Raw genomic sequence first — 18,948 nt, 5'->3', positions numbered from 1 at the left:
GTAGCTGGGAATACAGGCGCCCGCCACCTCGCCCGGCTAGTTTTTTGTATTTTTCAGTAGAGACGGGGTTTCACCGTGTTAGCCAGGATGGTCTCGATCTCCTGACCTCGTGATCCGCCCGTCTCGGCCTCCCAAAGTGCTGGGATTACAGGCTTGAGCCACCGCGCCCGGCCTCTCTTTTGCATCTTAAAAGCTCCCCCTGGCTGCTGTGTGGAGAACGGGTTGAAGGGAGGGCCAGAGTCACCGAGGGGAGGGGAAAGGGCCGCGCTGAGTGTCAGAGAGGGCGGGCGTCGGGATGCCTGGGAGTCGGCCACACGACCTGTGGGCTTCCTCTGCGCCAGCCCCCGTTGTAAGCACTTGACGCTGAATGAGTCCCAACAATCCCATAGAGTGTCTACCGGTACCATTTTTGCAAATGAGGATACAGACGCCCCGAAAGGTGGAGTCCTGGTGGGTTTTACCCACTCGTATCACCCTGACTCGGCACTGGCTTGGTCACCCTGTCCCTCCGGGTGGGCGCGCAGCCCCTAGGTTCTGCTCCTGGCAGGCCGTCGCGGGACCCGAACCCTAGGGCGCCTCCCCCTCCGCCGTGGCCTCGGAAGCGCGGAGGCCCGCGGCGCTGGAGTTGGACCTTGCGGCGAGGGAACCAGGCGCTCAATCTCCAGACCCGGAACCCGGCGTCCGCGGGGGCGGGGCGGGGGCGGGGCCTGAGCCCGCGCGTCGGCGCCGGCGCCAAGGGGCGGCCCCCAGCCCCACCAAGTCCGCCGCGGCGTCCAGGGTCGGGATCAGCCGCGGCGTCCAGGGTCTGTAGCAACCGCAGCCGAGCCCCAGCGAGCGGGCGGCGGCGCCATGGCGTGCGTGGGGCTGCTCACCATGTGCCTGCTCCGGCCGCCCGCGCCCCAGCCCCAGCCCCCGCGGCACCCGCAGCTCGCGCCCGACCCCGGGCCCGCCGGACACGCGCTCTTCCAGGACGTGAGTGGGCGCGGGCTGTGCTCGCGGTGTCTCCCCGCCCGAGTCTCTGTTAGTCTCACCCTCCGGGGTTGTTCGGGCCCCGCCGCTGTCTCTGGGTCTCTGCCTCTCTCTCTGGCCCTGCTGTCTCTGTTTTCTCTTGACCTCTCTGCCTTTGTGTCCCCTGTTCTGTCTCTCTGTCTCGTCTATGTCTCCGCTTGTCCCTGCTCCAGTGTCACTGCCCCTGCTGCCCCCCACCCCTCAGCCCACCCCACTTGTGTGTCTGGTGTTGCGGGGGAGCTGTCGACAATCACAGCAGCGGTCACCCCACTCTGTAGCAGCCGCAGGCTGGGCTGACTGGGGAAGGGGAGCCTGGAGTACAAGGGGCCCCTCACTTCTGACTCTAGTGCCGCCCCCAGAGTCCTTCATTCCCCACTCCAGGGCAGCAGAGTCCTACTGTTGGTAAGGATTGCACAGAGTCACCCTCCCATGGGCACCAGCCACAGCCCTGAGCCCTTTCTCCACCTGTGCTACGCTCTGTCCTGGCCCCCTCATGCCCCAACTCCAGAGAGAGGCAAAGCTATCTCCCGCCCCCTTCCCACTGCCCCTAGTGACTCAGCACCTTGACCACATCCCTGGCTGGAAGGGACCTGACCCTCCCTCTTCCCAGGTAGGAAAACCAAGGCCTGAGGGGGTATGTCCCAGGTCAGTCATGGAGGCAGGGGAACAACAGGGTGACCCCAGGTGTCCCCATTCCCAGCTTAGCACCCCTCCCCGCTCCCAAGATCTCCATCTACCCCACCTGGGCCTCCCTGGCTTGCTGTGTGTCCCTCAGCCAGTGGCAGAGCTTCTCTGAGTTAGGCTAGAGGTTAGAGTCTTTCCTGAGCCCTGCTGACGCTGAAGAAACAGGATCTTGGAGCAGGTTGGCGTTCAGGACCTGGAGTTCATGGGGGCTCTCAGCCCAGGCTTGACCCACCCCTGCTTGCCAGGCCTGCCACTCTCCCCTTTGCTGGGCTGCTTTGGGTGACCTGGGAGCAGGTCACTAAGAGAGACGAGGACCTGTCTTGACTCTGCTCCTCTTTGCCTCTGTTGCTCTTCATCTTCACTTCATAAATGAAATCTGCTGACCTTGCCTTCTGCCACCCCCACTCCCCCTTGGACTTGTGCGTGTACACACACGCCTGCCAAAGGTCCTCACTGTCAGCCCCATAGGAAGCCCCAGTCCTGAAAGAGTTAACCCCAGCTGCTCCTGATCTGTTTGCTAGTGGGTAACTCAGGCACCTGCAGAGACAGAGTAGCCACTGCCTGCTGTCTTCAACGGCATGCAAGGAAACAGCTCAGAGAGGGCAGCTGGGATAGACCATGGCCACACAGCAGAGCGCGGGGCTCAGGTCTAGGACGGCTGTGCAGGATTCCTGGGCCGCAAGCCGGCCCATTTCCCCAACCTTCCTCACGCTGGAACCGTGCCAGGGGCTGATGTATCAGATAGAACTTGGGCTGCACTCTGGGTGTGGGAGGTGGGGACACAGGGAACTGGCCAGGAGCACCCCCAATGAGGCCAGGCCCTGCAGGAGAAGTGAGTGGAGGTGGCACCGGCTGCGTGCTCTTCATGCGCCCTGCTTGCAGGAAAAGCTCCTGCAGGGCTGAGCTGGGCAGGGGGTTTGGGACCAGGCTGGGCAGGAGGAAAGGCGAGGCAGGGGGTAGGCCGGCCAGCTGGGACCCTGTCGGGTTGAGTGGGGGCCTCTGGCTTCCTGGGTGGCACTCACAGTTCCCCACATGTCCCTTTGTCCTCTAGGTTTTCCGCAGAGCAGACAAGAATGGTGAGTGTGGCTTCCCCTGGGTCCCACAGTGGGGCAGGGTGGGAGGCATCCAGAAGGCCCAGGGAGAGTTGGAAGGTTGGGTGGGAAGTCAAGAGTCGAGACAAATCTTGGAGGCCCAAAACAGGAGAATCAATCAAGGCATCCTTCCCAGAGGAGGTGCTGTTCTCAGCCAAGTTTGGCAGGATGGAGAGTGGAGGGAATGTGGTTTGGCCAGGGGCTAGAGGTAGGGGCTGACTTTCACACAGCACCCTGGCACGGTGATGGGCACTTCCTTTTCATGGCCTCCTGTTGTCCTCACAACCACCAGCTAGATTGGAATTCACCCTATTTCATAAAGGAGCAGAGGCCTAGAGAGGTGAAGCAGGTTGCCTAAGGTCACACAGCCTTTAATTGATAGGCTTGAACTGGGGTCTTTGCAGTGTTTAGTCCCAGGCTCCTTGTGTGAGGCACTTGGAAGAGTGAGGTAATGGAGGTGAGACCTTTTTGGAGATTTTACTCAGGTTTTTAGAGGGCTCAGTAACTTGTCACGTGACCAACCATCTGGACCAGGGAGGTCTTGGAGGACGCAACTAAACCCACGCCTTGGGCAAGGATAAAGCTGGGTCCAGTGCCAAAGGAGTCGGCTCCTCCTGCCTTGGGTCCCGGGGCAGTCTCAGACCCTGGTCTAGGAGAACCTTGGAAGCTAAAGCACGAGCCCTCGGGGACCCATCCAGCAACAGGGTGCTCCTCCTAGGTGACCTGGAGCAGCCCACTGTACCCTGTGTGGCCGGTGGAGGGTCTGAGCTTCGCAGTCAGCCTGGGGCGTCTTTCATCTGGGTCTTCACGCCCTCTTGTGTTTCATCCTCCTAGAGATGGGGTCCTGTCCCCACTCCTTGCCCTTCTCCTTGGGTCTCTTCAAATTCATGGGGGTTGTTTGTCCCAACCCCTTGATCAGGACACCTGCCCTCACTTGGACCAGGGCATTCTGTCTGTGGAGGTTCAGATTCTCCCCCGGTTCAGCTCTCCACATCCACCTGCTCAGAGACCTCACGTACCATTCAGACCACATCCCATGTTTTTGTCCCGCATAAGTGCTCCCAGCCTCTGCTCACATGCCCCTGTGATGGGAAGCTCATTCCCTTCTGAGCCAGCCTGCTGCTGCCTACAGAGGCTCCAACTAGTAGGAAGATTCCATCTGCCTCCCCGTGGCTTGTCTGTGAAGGTCCTGGATCCAGAGAGTGGAGGTTCCTTGTGCCCTGTAGTGAGGCTGGTCCCCAAATCCTTCTAGGTGACGTCTAGGCCCTGCCACACTATGGCCATGTCCCAGCCTGTTGCTTGTTTTTTCGTTTGGCAAACGTTTACTGAGTTCCTACCCAATGCTATGTACTGCCCTGTCCCTTTGGTGCCTGCAAAGTAGGTTCTGTTGCCTTCATTGGACACCTTTGAGGACCCCAGTCCTTTTGTCCCAAACAGGCTCCCCACTGAGCTCAGAATCCCATCCCACCTGGTTAGGTGGTTGTCAGATGCTGCGAGGCCTTTGGGGCCCTGGACCTGGTGGCAGGGGTGCAGTCAGGGTCAGGGATACCTCCTCTGCTCCCTGTCCTCCCCCTGCCACCAGATGATGGGAAGCTCTCATTTGAGGAATTCCAGAATTACTTTGCCGATGGGGTTCTCAGCCCGGGGGAGCTGCAGGAACTGTTCAGCGGCATTGATGGGCATCTTACCGAGTGAGTACGAGAAGGGGCCGTGGGTAGATGCCAGGCCGGATTGTCTTTAGCCCACTGTGTCCCCTGCTGCCTTGGTTCCTTTTGTAGGATGAGGAAGAGGGGGCAGGGAGAAAGGTACCAGGGCTCGGCTCCAGCTTTACCCGCCTGCCTACCCCCTCTCCAGCTACAGCCTTGCCCACTACACTGCTTCCAGCTGGGACCCCAAAATAGCCAAGTCTGAGTCACCACCCATGGCTCAGCTCCCCATTCCCGCTTCCCACAGCGACCCGAGGATGCCTGGGGACAGCTGGGCCCCGCCTGCTTCCACCCAAGAATGCAGTGCACGAACACGCACGCCATCTACCCCTTGTGTGCTCCCACATCTATGTGTCTTGGCAGGAGTGTGCACGCTCCTCCCCGTGCCTGCTCCCAGGGGTGCACATGCACAAACCGCTGTACCTCCCTCTACTTCCCTTCTCCCATTTCCTGAGGGTCAGTCTCAGGTTCCTGAGACTTGGGCTAGAACCTTCGTCTGCAGTACTCCCCCTCCCCTCCTGGCCAGTCTCCCCAGCCAGTTCCTTGTCCTTCAGGGCCTCACTTAGGCAGCTCCTCCTCTAGGAAACCCTCCCTAACCTATCAACTAAATACCCTGTGCCATCCCTGGACTTCCCTGTACCTGGCTTCCCCTTCGCAGCTCTGACCTTCTCGCTGGCCTGTGTCCACATCCGTCTTCCCCTGGCCTGAGATCCTCTTGGAGGCCAACAATGGGTCTGAATCTTTGCCCTTAGAGTGATTAGTTGAGGCAGTAGAACCCATTCTCTGACCCTGCAAGGACTCTACCCGCAGGATCAACTTAATCTGGGGCGGAGCACAAGTGGCCTCCTTGTTAGACTGAGCTGGGAGTTGGTGGGGTAGGAGGTGGGGCATTGGCCCCAGTAGTCCCAGTTTACCAGGCCCAGGTCTGAAGCGTGCCTTCTCTTTTCCCTGCAGCAATTTAGAAACGGAAAAACTGTGTGGTGAGTAGGCCCACGGGAGCTCTTGTCTCCTGGGGCCCCTGGGCCCCAGGGTAGGTGTGGCAAGGGACTGTTGCTGGTCTCCTGATGGGACAGGTTGGGCTGAGCTCAGGATATAAGGCCTGCTTGGCTGCTGAGGAATTCCAGGGGGCCAGAATCCCAGGGTGGGTAGATGGTGGGGGTCCAGGAACCCTTGAGCACCTCTTCTGCCTGCAGACTACTTCGCAGAGCACCTGGGTGTCTACCGGCCGGTGCTGGCTGCATTGGAATCGCTGAACCGTGCAGTGCTCGCTGCCATGGATGCCACCAAGCTGGTGAGTGGAGTGCTGATGGTGGGGGGCCCACTGTGAGGCAGCAGACATCTGCTGTGCTGTGGGATCCTCTACAGTCTTGACTCAGGGTTATAGAGCTAGGGGCTTGGGTTCAAATCCTGGCTCCCACTTTGTAGCTGTGCCCCTTGACCTCTCTGGGCCTGTTTCCTCATCTTTAAACCATCGTAACAATAGAGCTGCCCTCCATGCATCACTGTGACAAGTGAGAACGAAGGCAGGGATTTTTGTCGTTTTGTTCTGTCTCCAGCACCCAGAATAATATCTGGCAAACAGTAGGTGCTTCATACTAGGGGCTGCTGGTGCTCTAGTTGCTGGCCCGTCACAACTGTCGTGGGATATCATTCAGGGCTGGGCTAGGTGTGGAAGGCTGTGCTCACAGGTTCACAGGGCAGGGCCTGGCCCGAGGACATACGTGAGTAGACAGGGACGTGAGCACCCACGCGTTTGTGTGCACATGTGGACACGTGTATGCACAAGCACAAACAGTGATGATAGCCAGGGCTTGAGGCCCTTGAGTGGTGACTTCCAAAAACTAAGCCGCCCTTCGCTTTGTGTGTTCAAGAAATATCACCACCTCCCTTTGCTCCATGGCTCTTGTAAGGGGGAGTGAGCAGGCCCGGGAGTGTGTCTGACCCCACTTTTTACAGAAGGGGAAACAGGCACTCATCGTCAACAATGACCTGAGCACACACAATGACCTAGGCACAGGGCTCCTCCTGCTGGTGACTTTCACGTGAGATTTAGTAGCTTTTCTTTTTTTTTTTTTTTTTTTTTTTTTTTTTTTTTTTTTTTTGAGACGGAGTCTTGCTCTGCCACCCAGGCTGGAGTGCAGTGGCCGGATCTCAGCTCACTGCAAGCTCCGCCTCCCGGGTTCACGCCATTCTCCTGTCTCAGCCTCCCGAGTAGCTGGGACTACAGGCGCCCGCCTCATCGCCCGGCTAGTTTTTTTGTATTTTTTAGTAGAGACGGGGTTTCACCATATTAGCCAGGATGGTCTCGATCTCCTGACCTCATGATCCGCCCGTCTCGGCCTCCCAAAGTGCTGGGATTACAGGCTTGAGCCACCGCGCCCGGCTAGTAGCTTTTCAAAGGATTGCCCCTTGGGGCCTGGCATGACGAGGGGTTGGAGGAACTCCCGTATCTGTGGCATGGACACAAGTGGGGGCATCACCTTTATTGCCATAAAGTAGGGCCCTGGGGGTAGGCAGCTGGACTGGCATTCTCTGAACTGGCAGAGGTTGGGGAGATTCAAACTGCAATTGAAAATGAGGGTCCCATGGGTCCCAAATACCTCCTCCTGGCTCAGAAAGGGTTTGGGGGTGACCCATCCAGTCAGCTCCAACCTCCAGGAGGACCCTGCCAGCTCCAAACACCTGACTCTAGATAGAGAGCTGGCCCCCACCGCAGTGCCACCCCCCAGTCCAGCCTGACTCAGTTGAACACATCGTACAGCAGCCTGGAGCCACACTCCTGGTACATGGCCCGGGTTATCCAGCGGCGCTGGAAGGAGTGAAGGGAGGCCACCATGGAGCCACCGGTCCACACAGCCATGCCACGCCCATGCTTGGCCACCAGGTGGGGCCGCAGGGCCGCGTAGCCGTGCCGCCGGCACTGCGCCTCCAGCTCCTTGTCCAGGCGCTCGGCGAAGCCAGGAAACAGCGTGGAGCCGCCGGCCAGCACCAGGGTGTCTGCCAGTCGTGTCCGCAGCGTTTCGGGCATCTTCTGCAGCGCCCGGAAGGCCAGCGCGGGCAGCCCCGGCCCAGCCTGGCCCAGCAGGCTTGGCTGGAAGATGGGTTCAGGGCAGCGGAATCGCTCGCTGCTAAGGCAGACGCAGCACCCGTTACCCATGCTGAAAGTGGCCGGATGGTGGCGGGCGGGGTCGCGGAGGTCGCCCTCGAAGTCCAGGGACACGTAGCAGCTGCGCTTCTTGAGATGTGTGATGGCCTTGCGGGGCAGGGCCTGCTGCGAGAGGTCAGGGTTTGCCGCCACCAGCAGATCCCGCAGGTAGCGCGACAGGGTGCTGCCTGCCACGTTCAGCCGGAAGGTGGCTTGGTGCCAAGAGTGACCCGCGTAGATGGGCGTGGCGTGGCACACGCCCGCGCCAGCCTCTACGGCCAGCCCGCTGAACACGCCAGTGGAGCAGAGCGCCAACAACGCGGTGCTAGCCATGTGGCACGCGGGCACTGCCAGGGTCTCGAACAGCAGCTCCGCCACCCTTTCGCGGCCTGCAGGTGGCGCCGTCGGCGACTCGCTCACCAGCACGGGCCACTGCTCTGGGCACACCCGCAGGCCGCCCACCAGCAGGCGCTCCCAGAGCCCTTCCAGCGCCTCCCAGTCCGCCACCACGCCGTGCTTGATGGGGTGCGCCCGCGCCACGCCGCCTGCCAGCTCACAGCCCGGCGCGCCGGGCAGCACCGGCCGGTCCCAGCTGGGCACCAGGCTGGAGCTCTTCAGCACTATTCGCGGCTGGTTCTCGCCCGCGAAGCCCGCCTTGGTGAAACCCGAGCCCTGGTCCACCACCACCGCGATGCGGCCCAGGGAGGGCGGTCGGTGCACAGGGCGGCTCCCCGACACCGACGCCACCTTCGGGCTCCGTCCAGCCCGGGGGCTGAAGGCTCCTCTCCTCCGTGCCGCTCGGCTTAGTCGGCCCGAGACCTCCCGGCCTCTGTCCTAGGGAGTGGTCCCTTTGAGCCCTTAGCTCTGCCTCCAGGGCCTAAATTCCTCCTCTTCTGGACCAGATCACCACCCCTCTCAGCTCTTGGCTCTGCCCTCTGGTCTGAAAGGCCCGCCTGTTGTTCCGGGCCGTCCGCTGCCTCTTCAGCTCGTGCCTAGTCCCTAGGCCTGAGGCCCGGCCCCTAGTTCAGTCTTCAGTCTCTGCTCTGGCTGGGTTCCAGCCGCATCTCACCCTCTTCGTCTTCCTCCGGCGCCGGGCTCCGGGCTCCACGCCTTGCACCGGGCTCCCACGCTCTCAGGACTCGCCTCTCCTTTGCTGTTCCTCCCCGTCAGCGCTTGCTGAGATGGCTGACGAGATGGCTAGGACTGATCCTTTTAGATCCTAAGACGCCCCCAGGAGGAGCAGAACTTTGAAGGCGAAGGGGCCTTGTGGTAAGGCTGTTTGGACATCTATCCCCCTTGGGGACCCAGGCAGCCTCCTGGCACCTCTCACCTGGACTTGACGGAAGTTCCTGGTTGTGGAGGGGGGAGGAGCTGGTCAGAAGGCAGAAAAGAACTTGGATTGGTCTCATTGTGACCTCACTCCCCAGCAGCTGCACTTCCACAGCCCCCTACCCTATGACAACTCCCTGGACCCATCCTCTCTCCTGGACAGATCCAAGGGCAGTGATTTTGGCATCCAGGGGTCTGGCTTCAGCAGCCTAGCACAATCAGTCTGATTCCTTTCTCAAACCACTTAGAGTTATCTGATGTACTCTGGCCAGATGTGTGGCCCTTACCTTCCCAGTGCTGAAGAAAAAGCTTTTAGTCACAGATCTACAGCTTCCCTGAAGAGCCCCGACAGGCTCTGGCCCTACCTTTAGGGGCTTCCACGGATGGATTCACGTGGGCCTGAGTTTGAGACTCAGTTTTAATTTTTTTGAGACAGAGTCTCGGTCTCCCAGGCTGGGAGTGCAGCGTTGCAATCTCAGCTCAGTGCAACCTCTGCCTTCCGAGTTCAAGCGATTCTCCTGCCTCAGCCTCCTGAGTAGCTGGGACTACAGGCACGCACCATCATACCCGGCTAATTTTTGTATTTTTAGTAGAGATGGGGTTTCGCCATGTTGGCCAGGCTGGTCTCGAACTCCTGACCTCAGGTGATCCACCCGCCTTGGACTCCCAAAGTGTTGGGATTACAGATGTGAGCCACTGCACCCAGCAAGACTCAGTTCTGAAGCTGACTCACTGTGCAGTCCTAACCTAGTCTTGATCTTTCTCTGGGTTTGGTTTTCTCCAAAAGGTAGTAATAATCCCACCACACAGGAAAGAGGCCACTTCTTGTCTCTGCAAAGCCTCATCCTCTTCAGGACCAATTTGGTTGCAGGTAGAAGACTAGGGGGGAATGTAAGCCAAAATAAGGACTTTATTACAAGGATCTTATATGTTATGGATACCAAGAGCAAGGGTGAAATCAGGTTTCAGGAACAGAATCTGACTGCAGGGCTGTAGGGAACCCAGGATGTGCACTGCATTGTGGTGGTGGTGGTGGTTTTTTTGTTTTTTTGTTTTTTTTGAGACAGAGTCTCTCTCTGTTGCCCAGGCTGGAGTGCACTGGCGTGATCTCCGCTCAGTGTAACCTCTGCCTCCCGAGTTCAAGCGATTCTCCTGCATCAGCCTCCCGAGTAGCTGGGACTACAGGCGCCCACCACCATGCCCGGCTAATTTTTTGTATTTTTAGTAGAGAAGGGATTTCACCGTGTTAACCAGGATGGTCTCGATCTCCTGACCTCGTGATCTGCCTGTCTCAGCCTCCCAAAGTGCTGGGTTTACAGGCGTGAGCCACTGCGCCTGGCCTGCATTGTGTTTTTATTCTGAAGATTGACTTAGCCTGTGCATGTTCAAGTAGAGAGCATGGTCTCTTACAGCTCCTGAACTATAGTCCTAGGGGGAGGGGCTGACAGGACCAGCTTCAGCCAATCACTGTATGGGCAGGAGGTGCAGCCCCATGGAAGAACATGGTTACCCTGATTGTAACCACATGGATGGTAGGGAAGAGTCAGTTCTCACAATTAGCAGGAGTGATGTTATGTAGCCTCCAGCCTGGTGCAGGCAAGGTGGAGGAGATGTTCATCATGGTGACGGTGACAAAAGTGTATTTTCAGCAGAAGCTGGGCTGGTGGCTCTAGTGAGCTGGGACTTCAGTCCTGCTGCATCTGCCCCCAAAAGAGGGCATCCTGAGGTTGGTCACCAGGGTGTGACAGGAAGGCAGGCTGCAGGTTCGTCAGGCCAGGAGTGGCATTGGGTGTGGAGCTGGATTTGGGACCTGGGAGAGTGAGAAGCAGCAGCAGCAGGATCCCACCCACAGAAAGTGTGGCAGGGCTTCTTCTAAGTGATTTGGGGAGTGAGACTGAGGCTGTGGGCTTTTTCCCTGTTGGTAATGGAGACCTATTGAAAGCTTATGAGCAGGAGAGTGAGATGCTCTAGACAGGTGAGTGGTTTGGAAGAAGTCTTTGTCATGTGGGGAAGGAGATGGGACAGGGTAGGTTGGGAGACAGAAGTACCTTGGGGAAGACTGGAGGGCCTGAGTGCTTTGGGGTTACCAAGTACAATGTGTAGGAGTGAGGTGCCAAAGGGCTTCCAGCTTCTCCTGGGTGCGTCCACAGGCAGAATCCACGTTTCAGGCCTTGCCCCAGCTGACTGCCGTCCTGGCTGTTCTTACCCAGGATGGTGCCTGTTGGCCTGGCACCTCCCTTATGCCTAAGAGGGATTACTGGATGCTGGGGGGATGTCAGGCTTTGCCGGAAGCAGGCCCCCCTCACTAGCGTGGCCACGCCTGGGTTTGCCCAAGCCCACCTCCCTTGAGCCTGCAGACTGAGCGGGATGTGACCTGGGTTTGGAGTGTTGGGGGAGGGAAACTGCCTCCCGCCACTGTAGCAAGGTGTGGGTTTTTGTTCTGACCCTTGGCACATGTAAGGAGAAAGCAAAAGACAGCCCTGGCTCCAGACGTGGCGGTGGCTCTGCTTTCTTTTTTTTTTTTTTTTTTTTTTTTTTTTTTTTGAGACTCCTCTCGCTCTGTCGCCCAGGCTGGAGTGCAGTGGCCGGATCTCAGCTCACTGCAAGCTCCGCCTCCCGGGTTCAAGTCATTCTCCTGCCTCAGCCTCCCGAGTAGCTGGAACTACAGGTGCCCGCCACCTCGCCCGGCTAGTTTTTTGTATTTTTTAGTAGAGACGGGGTTTCACCGTGTTAGCCAGGATGGTCTCGATCTCCTGACCTCGTGATCCACCCGTCTCGGCCTCCCAGAGTGCTGGGATTACAGGCTTGAGGGTGGCTCTGCTTTCAATACGTCCCGTTCACCCCTGTGCGGCTCCTAGGCTCAGCTTTGCCCAGCCCGACTCTGCCTCCCAGACGCCTCCGACAGGGCTCGCAGGCTCCAGGGTTGCCACGCACTCTTTATTAGGCGGGGTCTGGGCCAAGCGCTTAGAGCCGCGGGCGAGGGCAGCGGCACCGTTTGCGCGGCTGCTCTTCGGCAGGCCCGGCTTCGTTGGGAGCCTTTCCCGGGGACCGCATGCGCGAGCGCAGCCGCGACCAGCTCCGCGCTGCCCTCGCCCCGCCCTCTTCCGGCTGCCGCGCCTCCTGCCGCAGCAGCAGCAGCAGCACCGGCATCTTCAGCTCGCGCTCGTCGCTTTCTCCCGCTCCGCGCAACCTGGGTGCCGCCGGGGAGCCCAGCTGAGCACCCAGCGCGTAGTCAATCGGTCGCCCAGCCTTGGCCAGCGGCTGTCGCTTGTCCAGGGGGAGAATCAGCACGATCCTGGTCTGGGGGTGGAACAGGGGCGTGAGGGGAAGAGCACGCCAGGGCCGAGCCTTCCTCCTGGGACCCTCATCCACCGGGTCCTGTCATCCTCCCATGCACAAGGCTGGAGGTGACCCCTGTCCAATTCAGGCCGCGGGGAAGCTCTCCCTTCCCTGCGTGGCGCCCCGGACTCCGCCTCCCTTCTGCAAATCCTCATCCATCCCAGGCTGACTTCCTGAAACCAGCTCCGTCTAAGTTTATGGGATCTCTTCCAGACCCTATGTCGGGGGCTCTCAGCACCCTTCCCCACCCCTGCCTGGTCCAGGGCCTCTGCTCATTTGAGAGGGAGGCAGGGAAGTTCTGAGCCTAGGAGCTGGAGAGAGGACACAAGGGAATTCCCCCTGCCCCTAGCTTCAGTAGTACCAACTAGGACTGATTCTCCGTGTTGGGACCTCCATCCGTTTGTCCAGGGTTGGGAGAGAATCCCACTCATGCTCACCTCCCTGGGCGCTCGAGTCTCATCCACTTTCTGGTTCTGGAATCTCTGCCCTCCCTTCTGGGCCTTTTTTTTTTTTTTTTTTTTTTTGAAAAAAAAAAAGACTGAGTCAAACAGGGTCTTGTCCTACAGGTTGGAGTGCAGTGGTGCTGTCAGCGGCTCACTGCATCCCTGACCTGAGCTCACGCAGTCCACCTCAGTCTTCTGAGTAGCTGGGACTGTGGGCATTTGCCACCACAACCAGCCAGTTTTTTATTTTTGTAGAGATGGGGCCTCCCTATGTTGCCCAGGATGATTTTGAACTCCTGGGCTCAAGTGATCCACCCACCTTGGCCTCCCAAAGTGTTGGGATTATAGGCGTGAGCCACCTTGAAAAGACCCCCATCCACACCCATGTGGGCCCCTGGGATCCTCATCCTTGGGAGAGATTTTCGAATTCCTCCCTCACCCCCTAGGACTTCTACACACAAGGCCTAGACTCCCATCCATCTGTCCAGCTTTCCCTGACCCCCATCTGCCTCCCCAGCCCTGCTCCCCATCCCCCACACTCACAGTCGGCTTCTTCCGAGTGAGGTGGTTGAGGAGCTGTCTCCACCAGGCCTTGTCCATGTCAGCTGGCCGCTCCTTGTGGGCCTGCTTGGGTGCTTTGGTCCTTTTGTGGGAACTATTGTTTCCCATGGCAGGGCTGGTCACCAGTGGGGACCATGGCCCACACTCCGTCTGCTCTGCCCCCTGGGCCCTGGCAGCATTGTGACCTCACGGGCTGACCTCACCAATGGCAGGCTCTGAGCACCGCCTCCCAGGGCCTAAAGGTGAATCTGGGCTCCACTCACTCTGTCACTTTTGGTTTCTCAGCTGTAAAACTGGGCTAATGATCATAAATGAGGCAATGCATGTAAGGTGCTTAGTGGCCAATAGAGGGGGATTTCTGTGGTTTGGGTATGAATTTTGGCCCTGCCACTAACTTACTATGTGACCTTAGCCCAGGTAATAAACCTCTCTGGGCCTGTTTTCTCATCTGCAAAATGGGGTCAATTATGGTTCCTATAAATTGTTACAAAGGTTAAATGAGGCCCGGCACGGTGGCTAATGCCTGTTGTCTCAGTACTTTGGGAGGCTGAGGCGGGTGGATCACCTGAGGTCAGGAGTTCGAGTCCAGCCTGGACAACATAGTGAAACCCTGTCTCTACTAAAAATACAAACATTAGCCAGGTGTGGCGACATGGGCCTGTAATCCCAGTTACTCAAGAGGCTGAGGCAGGAGAATTGCTTGAACCTGGGAGGCAGAGATTGCAGTGAGCCAAGATCATGCCATGTCACTCCAGCTTAGGTGATAGAGTGAGACTCTTATCTCAGAAATACAAAAGACTAAATGAAATTCTTCTTGTAGCAGTGCCTGGCTCTGAGTGGGTGCTTCTATCTGTTCTCTGGTTGCAAGCAACAGAAACTAATCATCTCAAATACCCAAAAAGGACATTTTTGGAAAGATTTCATAGAGATAGAAACCCTGGCCTGTCTGAGAATGAAAAGACCCACCTTCTTCTCTGTCCCTGTCTCCTAACTCATAAGCCTGGCCCAGGAGGTCCCATCTGATGGCTGAGCTGAGGCAGGTTGTGGCAGGAGATGAAATCTCTGATGGATGGGACCTCTGGAGTCCCCTCAGAGAGGGCAGGCACCTGGACCACAGCTCCCCAGGACTCTCACCCTGGTGCGCACGTGTGTGTGTGTGTGTGTGTGTGTGTGTGTGTGTGTGTGTGGTGGGGGTTAGGCAATTCTCAGGACGTCTGTGACTCCTGGGTGTGTAAGTGGGCAGGCCCTTTATTGTGTTACACTTGACGATAGACGGCTGGCAGGTCTAGCATTGAGAGCTTATGTGTCAGACCCTGGGCTGAGTCCTGTGCAGGAATTAACTCCTGGGAGCTTCTCGTAGCTCCATATGCTGAGTTTCATCTTTCCTGTTTGATAGATGAGGAAATGGAAGCTCCAGGAAGTGAAGGTAGTTGAGAAGCCTCAGAATACCATGCTGGGCCATGCAGGGCCTAACATGTGGGCAGCCTCCCTGCCTCTCTGCCACCCTGAGAGGGGCTGAGAGGAGGCTGGCAGTGTCGGTTGGGGTCAGTGCCAGCGGGTATGTGTGTGTGTGTGTCTGTGTGAGTGAGGACGGCGACCTGTTTTTTATCAGCAGCTCTTAGTAAAAAGCACCCAGTGTTGTGTGCATGAGTGAATGAATGAGGGAGTGAACACGTAGATTGTGAGTCTGGGGCCACACCAGGTCATCATTTTGCCCCGTGTCAACACTGGCCCTTGGATACCTTGTGACAGCCCCACCTAGCCTAGCTGTGCCTGGGACTCACTGGCTATGACAGTGCTGAAGGTGGTAGCCCCATCAGGGAAGGGGCCGTGAAGTCCAGAAAAGCCAGGCACGTCGGCAGGCAGATGCCTGCTGTGAGTTGGCTCCACACCTTCGGGGAGGGAGGCCAGGCCCGGACAAGGAGGGATCCAGACCCCTCCCTGCCCATCAGGTCTCAGTACCCTCCTGCCTGTGCTGGGTTTGCATGCCCCTGCTCTTGGCACCGCCACTGCTACTCTGATGGGCACGAGGCAGAGGACTCACTCAGAGATCAATGCCCAGGCTGGGAGATGCTGACCGTCCCCCCTGGCCCGCAGGAGTACGAGAGGGCCTCCAAGGTGGACCAGTTTGTGACGCGCTTCCTGCTGCGGGAGACGGTGAGCCAGCTGCAAGCCCTGCAAAGCTCGCTGGAGGGGGCGTCAGATACCCTGGAGGCCCAGGCCCGTGGCTGGCGGTATGTAAGGGCGCTGCCGACCTGCAGGGCTAGTACACAAGCGCCCACTGTACCCCCATTCCAAATCCCCATAGTCTCAGCATCCTGCAGCCTGTATTTTTGGGTGGGGAAGCCGTGGCAGGGAAGCCACGGTGGGGTGAGAGGAGACTGGCTTTGGGGCTAGGCCTCGGAGTCCCAGGAGGCCTGTCTTCCTCACCCAGGCCTGTCCCGTCCTGGGGCCCCAGTCCTCGGCCCTGTGAGCCTCACTTTCTCTAGGTCAGATGCAGAGAGCATCGAGGCGCAGAGCAGGCCCTGCGGCAGCCGGCAGACAGGACGCCGGGCCCTGAGGAGCGTCAGCCGGTCATCCACCTGGTCCCCCAGCTCTTCTGACACAGGTGCGTCTGGGGCGGGGTGGGAGGCCTGGCCAAGGTGGGCACCGCATCCCTCCTTCCCCCAGGGCCCACTCTTTCACTGCCCCTTACTTCATTCTGAGAACCTGCCAGGCCTGAGAGGCCCCTGCCTGACCCTGCACGGGCCCCACCCACAGGGCGCAGCTCAGAGGCTGAGATGCAGTGGCAGCTCCAGGTGAACCGCCTCCAGGAGCTCATCGACCAGCTCGAGTGCAAGGTGAGGGCCATGGGGCCAGGGCCCCACGAGGGAGGACCCTCCTGGTATCCACCCGAGCCAGGCCCATGCTGGAGGCCCGGCCCACACTCTGTGCCCTCACAGGCCCCCCGGCTGGAACCCCTGCATGAAGAGGACCTGGCCAAGGGGCCTGATTCGGTGAGCCCAGGAGAGGGGCAAGCGGCTGGATGGCCATGTCTGGGGGTGCTCATGAATTGGGGGTTCATGGGGCCAGCTGCCTGCCCACCCTCTGCAATGCGCATGTGCCCCGCCCCCAGGCCTGGCGGGCAGGTGCCGGGTTCTGAGAACCTGCAGGAACCGCCACCCTTCTCTGGGCTTTGGTTCCCCATCAGCATTTCTGAAAGCCAGGTCTGGGGCAGTGTGGACGGAAGCTGGAGGGAGGAAGGAAGTGGTGGCATACTGCAGGAGGGACAGTGGCTGGGTCAAGCAGCACCCTTGGAGACAGGGAGACGATGGAGACAGGGAGGCTGGGGGGCAGGTTGGCAGCAGGAACCCAGCTAAAGGGTAGGTTGGATCTGGCATCAGTCAAGAAGGCTGGGGGCCAGGTGTAGGTGGCTCATGCCTGTAATTCCAGCACCTTGGGAGGCCAAGGTGGGAGGATTACTTGAGCCTGGCAGGTAGAGGCTGCAGTGAGCCATGATCCCACACACCACTGCACTCCAGCCTGGGTGAGAATAAGATCCTATCTTAAAAACAAGCAAACAAAAAAAACAGCTGGGAACCTCCTAGAGGCCACAGCCAGTCCCTCCCCTGCGCCCAGCCCCACACCGGCTGACTGACTGCCTCTCCCACCAGCACATCCTCGTGGCCCAGAGGCAGGTCCAGGTGGCAGAGGAAGGCCTGCAGGACTTCCACCGAGCCCTGCGCTGCTATGTGGACTTCACAGGGGCCCAGAGCCATTGTCTGCAGTGAGTCCCCAGCTGGCAAGTGGGATGGCTGAGGTGGGGAGGGGTGCTGGGGCAGAGAGGGGTGCTGGGGCTGGCTGTCCTGGGCCAGGGCTCCCATGAGACCTCAGGCCAGGGAGGCAGAGGTGGTGGCAGCCCTGGCCTCGCCTGCCCATCTCTTTGGCCCCACAGTGTGTCCGCCCAGAAGGTGCCAGACGGTGCCTCCTTCACCCTGTATGAGTTCTGGCAGGATGAGGCCTCCTGGAGAAGGTATGAGTGCCAGTCTGGCCGCTAACACCATGGAATGTGACCCTGGAGTGAGTCAGGCCAGAGTTCTAATGCTGCTCTCCCACTCACTGACTCTGTGACCTCAGATGAGTGACCCCACGTGCCCGAGCCCCCGAGTCCTTTCCAAAATGGAAGTGATAACAGTTCCAACTCCTGTGGGCTAAAGGAGGTGACTGGGAAGAGCTGAATACAGCACAGGGCCACAGGAGGCACTCAGTGAACACCTGTCACCATGCATGTGACAATGCCTATGCCGAGCACTGTGTGCGGTGCCCTTTGTTCTACCTGCACAGCGTCCCCGTGTCAAAGGGGAGAGGACTGAGGCTTCAGAGGCAGCGTGAGAAGGGCGGGGGGTCTGATCCTGGCAGCAGGATGGGGTAGGAGTAGGGAGACTGAGGTCATGGCAGCCTGCGTCTGTCCGCAGGCACCAGCAGACGCCCTGCAGCAAGGCCTTCCAGCGCGTCCTCATCGACCACCTGCGGGCTCCGGACACCCTCACCACTGTGTTCTTCCCAGGTGTGCGGCAGACCCCCACTCATGTCGCCCGGGAGGGGCAGTGGGCTCCTGAGGGCTCCTGACCCCCCGACCTCTGACCCCCAGCCTCCTGGTGGATAATGAATAACAACTGAGCCAGACCTTCACACGCTGAGGACCCCGGGACCCTGCCTCCCTCCCTCTGGAGCCTTCTGCACTGGCCAGCCCACCCAGCGCAAAGACCAGGGCCTGCCTCCTCCTGGACCTGGGCCTGGTGGAAGGGCTTTCAGCCCAGGGATCAGGGACTGGGCTGCTTGCTTTCTATTTATTATTGATTTGTTTATCCATGTATTTTATTGTTTGTCACTTCAGCCTCCAAGCTACTTTGGCTTCTGCCTGGCTCAGGAGACCTGGATTCTGGTCCCTCCTGGCTCAGCGACCCAGGGCAGGTTCTGTCCCTGTGTGGGTGGGCCTTGGGCCATCTGGCTGCCTAGCAAGGCTCCTGCTTTCTTCCTGCTGTCTTGGGGCCAGGCTTCTGCTCCTTTCCAGCTAGCAGCAGAAGCAGGGCTGATGCTCAGGGACCCAACCCCTCAAACCTTGCCCCTGAGGCTGGGCTGGACCTGGGTGCCCCTGTTGCCCTCCCGGGCCACTAGGCTCTGACTCTTCCAGCACCCATGGATGTGCCAGAGGCCTTTGGGTTGGTTTGCATGCCATTTTCTTATCATTTGCATGCCCTCACCCCACCCATTCTCAGGGCACTATGGGAAGCCCCAAGGTGACCTGGCCAAGTAGCAATAATTTGGGCCCAGGGTCACCTGTTGCCCCCAGAGGCCTCTGAAGCCCAGGCTGGGACCCCAGCACAGAGGCAATAAAGGCAGTGGTCCTTTCCAGTGTCGCCTCCTCTCTCTCGCAGGTCTGGGCTGTAGGGCCTGTGTACCTCCCAGGCCAAAAGCTCCAGGGGGGGCACCTCTCTCGGGAAGCCCCCCGGTTCCCACCTCATGCCCTTACGCTCGCAGAGTGGATGCTCACATGAGCTGACACAAGTCTTCCCACTTCAGGGTCCCCGGCCCTGACACACCCTGGTGGTGGGTCCTGCCTGAGGGAGGGGGTGACATGTCTCTGCAGGTTTTACAGGGGT

At 59.1% G+C, this 18,948-nt stretch overlaps 3 protein-coding genes across 6 annotated transcripts; 1 reads left to right on the top strand and 2 right to left on the bottom strand.

The window, feature by feature from the left end:
- Positions 1-711: 711 nt before the first annotated feature.
- Positions 712-18,700, top strand: NECAB3 (N-terminal EF-hand calcium binding protein 3). Of its 4 annotated transcripts, XM_010360609.2 has the most exons (13): positions 713-972; positions 2,744-2,768; positions 4,366-4,474; positions 5,444-5,469; positions 5,683-5,780; positions 15,404-15,540; positions 15,796-15,914; positions 16,067-16,146; positions 16,249-16,302; positions 16,960-17,072; positions 17,241-17,318; positions 17,761-17,852; positions 17,937-18,700. In XM_010360609.2, exons 1-13 carry the CDS (start codon positions 850-852, stop codon positions 17,963-17,965), a joined length of 1,083 nt encoding a protein of 360 aa, XP_010358911.2. In that variant the 5' UTR covers positions 713-849; the 3' UTR covers positions 17,966-18,700. The 4 variants fall into 4 exon arrangements, with proteins under 4 accessions (XP_030770476.1, XP_030770474.1, XP_010358911.2 ...); XM_030914616.1 differs by lacking the exon at positions 17,241-17,318 and having other exon boundaries at positions 712-972; XM_030914614.1 differs by having other exon boundaries at positions 712-972; positions 16,067-16,302.
- On the bottom strand, positions 6,949-8,960 carry ACTL10 (actin like 10). The gene has a single exon (XM_010360585.2). It carries the CDS (start codon positions 7,965-7,967, stop codon positions 7,230-7,232), a length of 738 nt encoding a protein of 245 aa, XP_010358887.1. The 5' UTR covers positions 7,968-8,960; the 3' UTR covers positions 6,949-7,229.
- On the bottom strand, positions 11,881-13,470 carry C13H20orf144 (chromosome 13 C20orf144 homolog). Its single transcript, XM_010360584.1, has 2 exons — positions 13,289-13,470; positions 11,881-12,263 (listed from the first exon to the last, which is right to left on the bottom strand). Exons 1-2 carry the CDS (start codon positions 13,412-13,414, stop codon positions 11,928-11,930), a joined length of 462 nt encoding a protein of 153 aa, XP_010358886.1. The 5' UTR covers positions 13,415-13,470; the 3' UTR covers positions 11,881-11,927.
- Positions 18,701-18,948: the final 248 nt, after the last annotated feature.

This window comes from Rhinopithecus roxellana, chromosome 13 (assembly GCF_007565055.1).
Source record: "Rhinopithecus roxellana isolate Shanxi Qingling chromosome 13, ASM756505v1, whole genome shotgun sequence".
Lineage (NCBI taxonomy): Eukaryota > Metazoa > Chordata > Mammalia > Primates > Cercopithecidae > Rhinopithecus > Rhinopithecus roxellana.
Note: the sequence above shows the minus strand (reverse complement) of the source record. Positions and strands in the feature narration are given on the sequence as shown.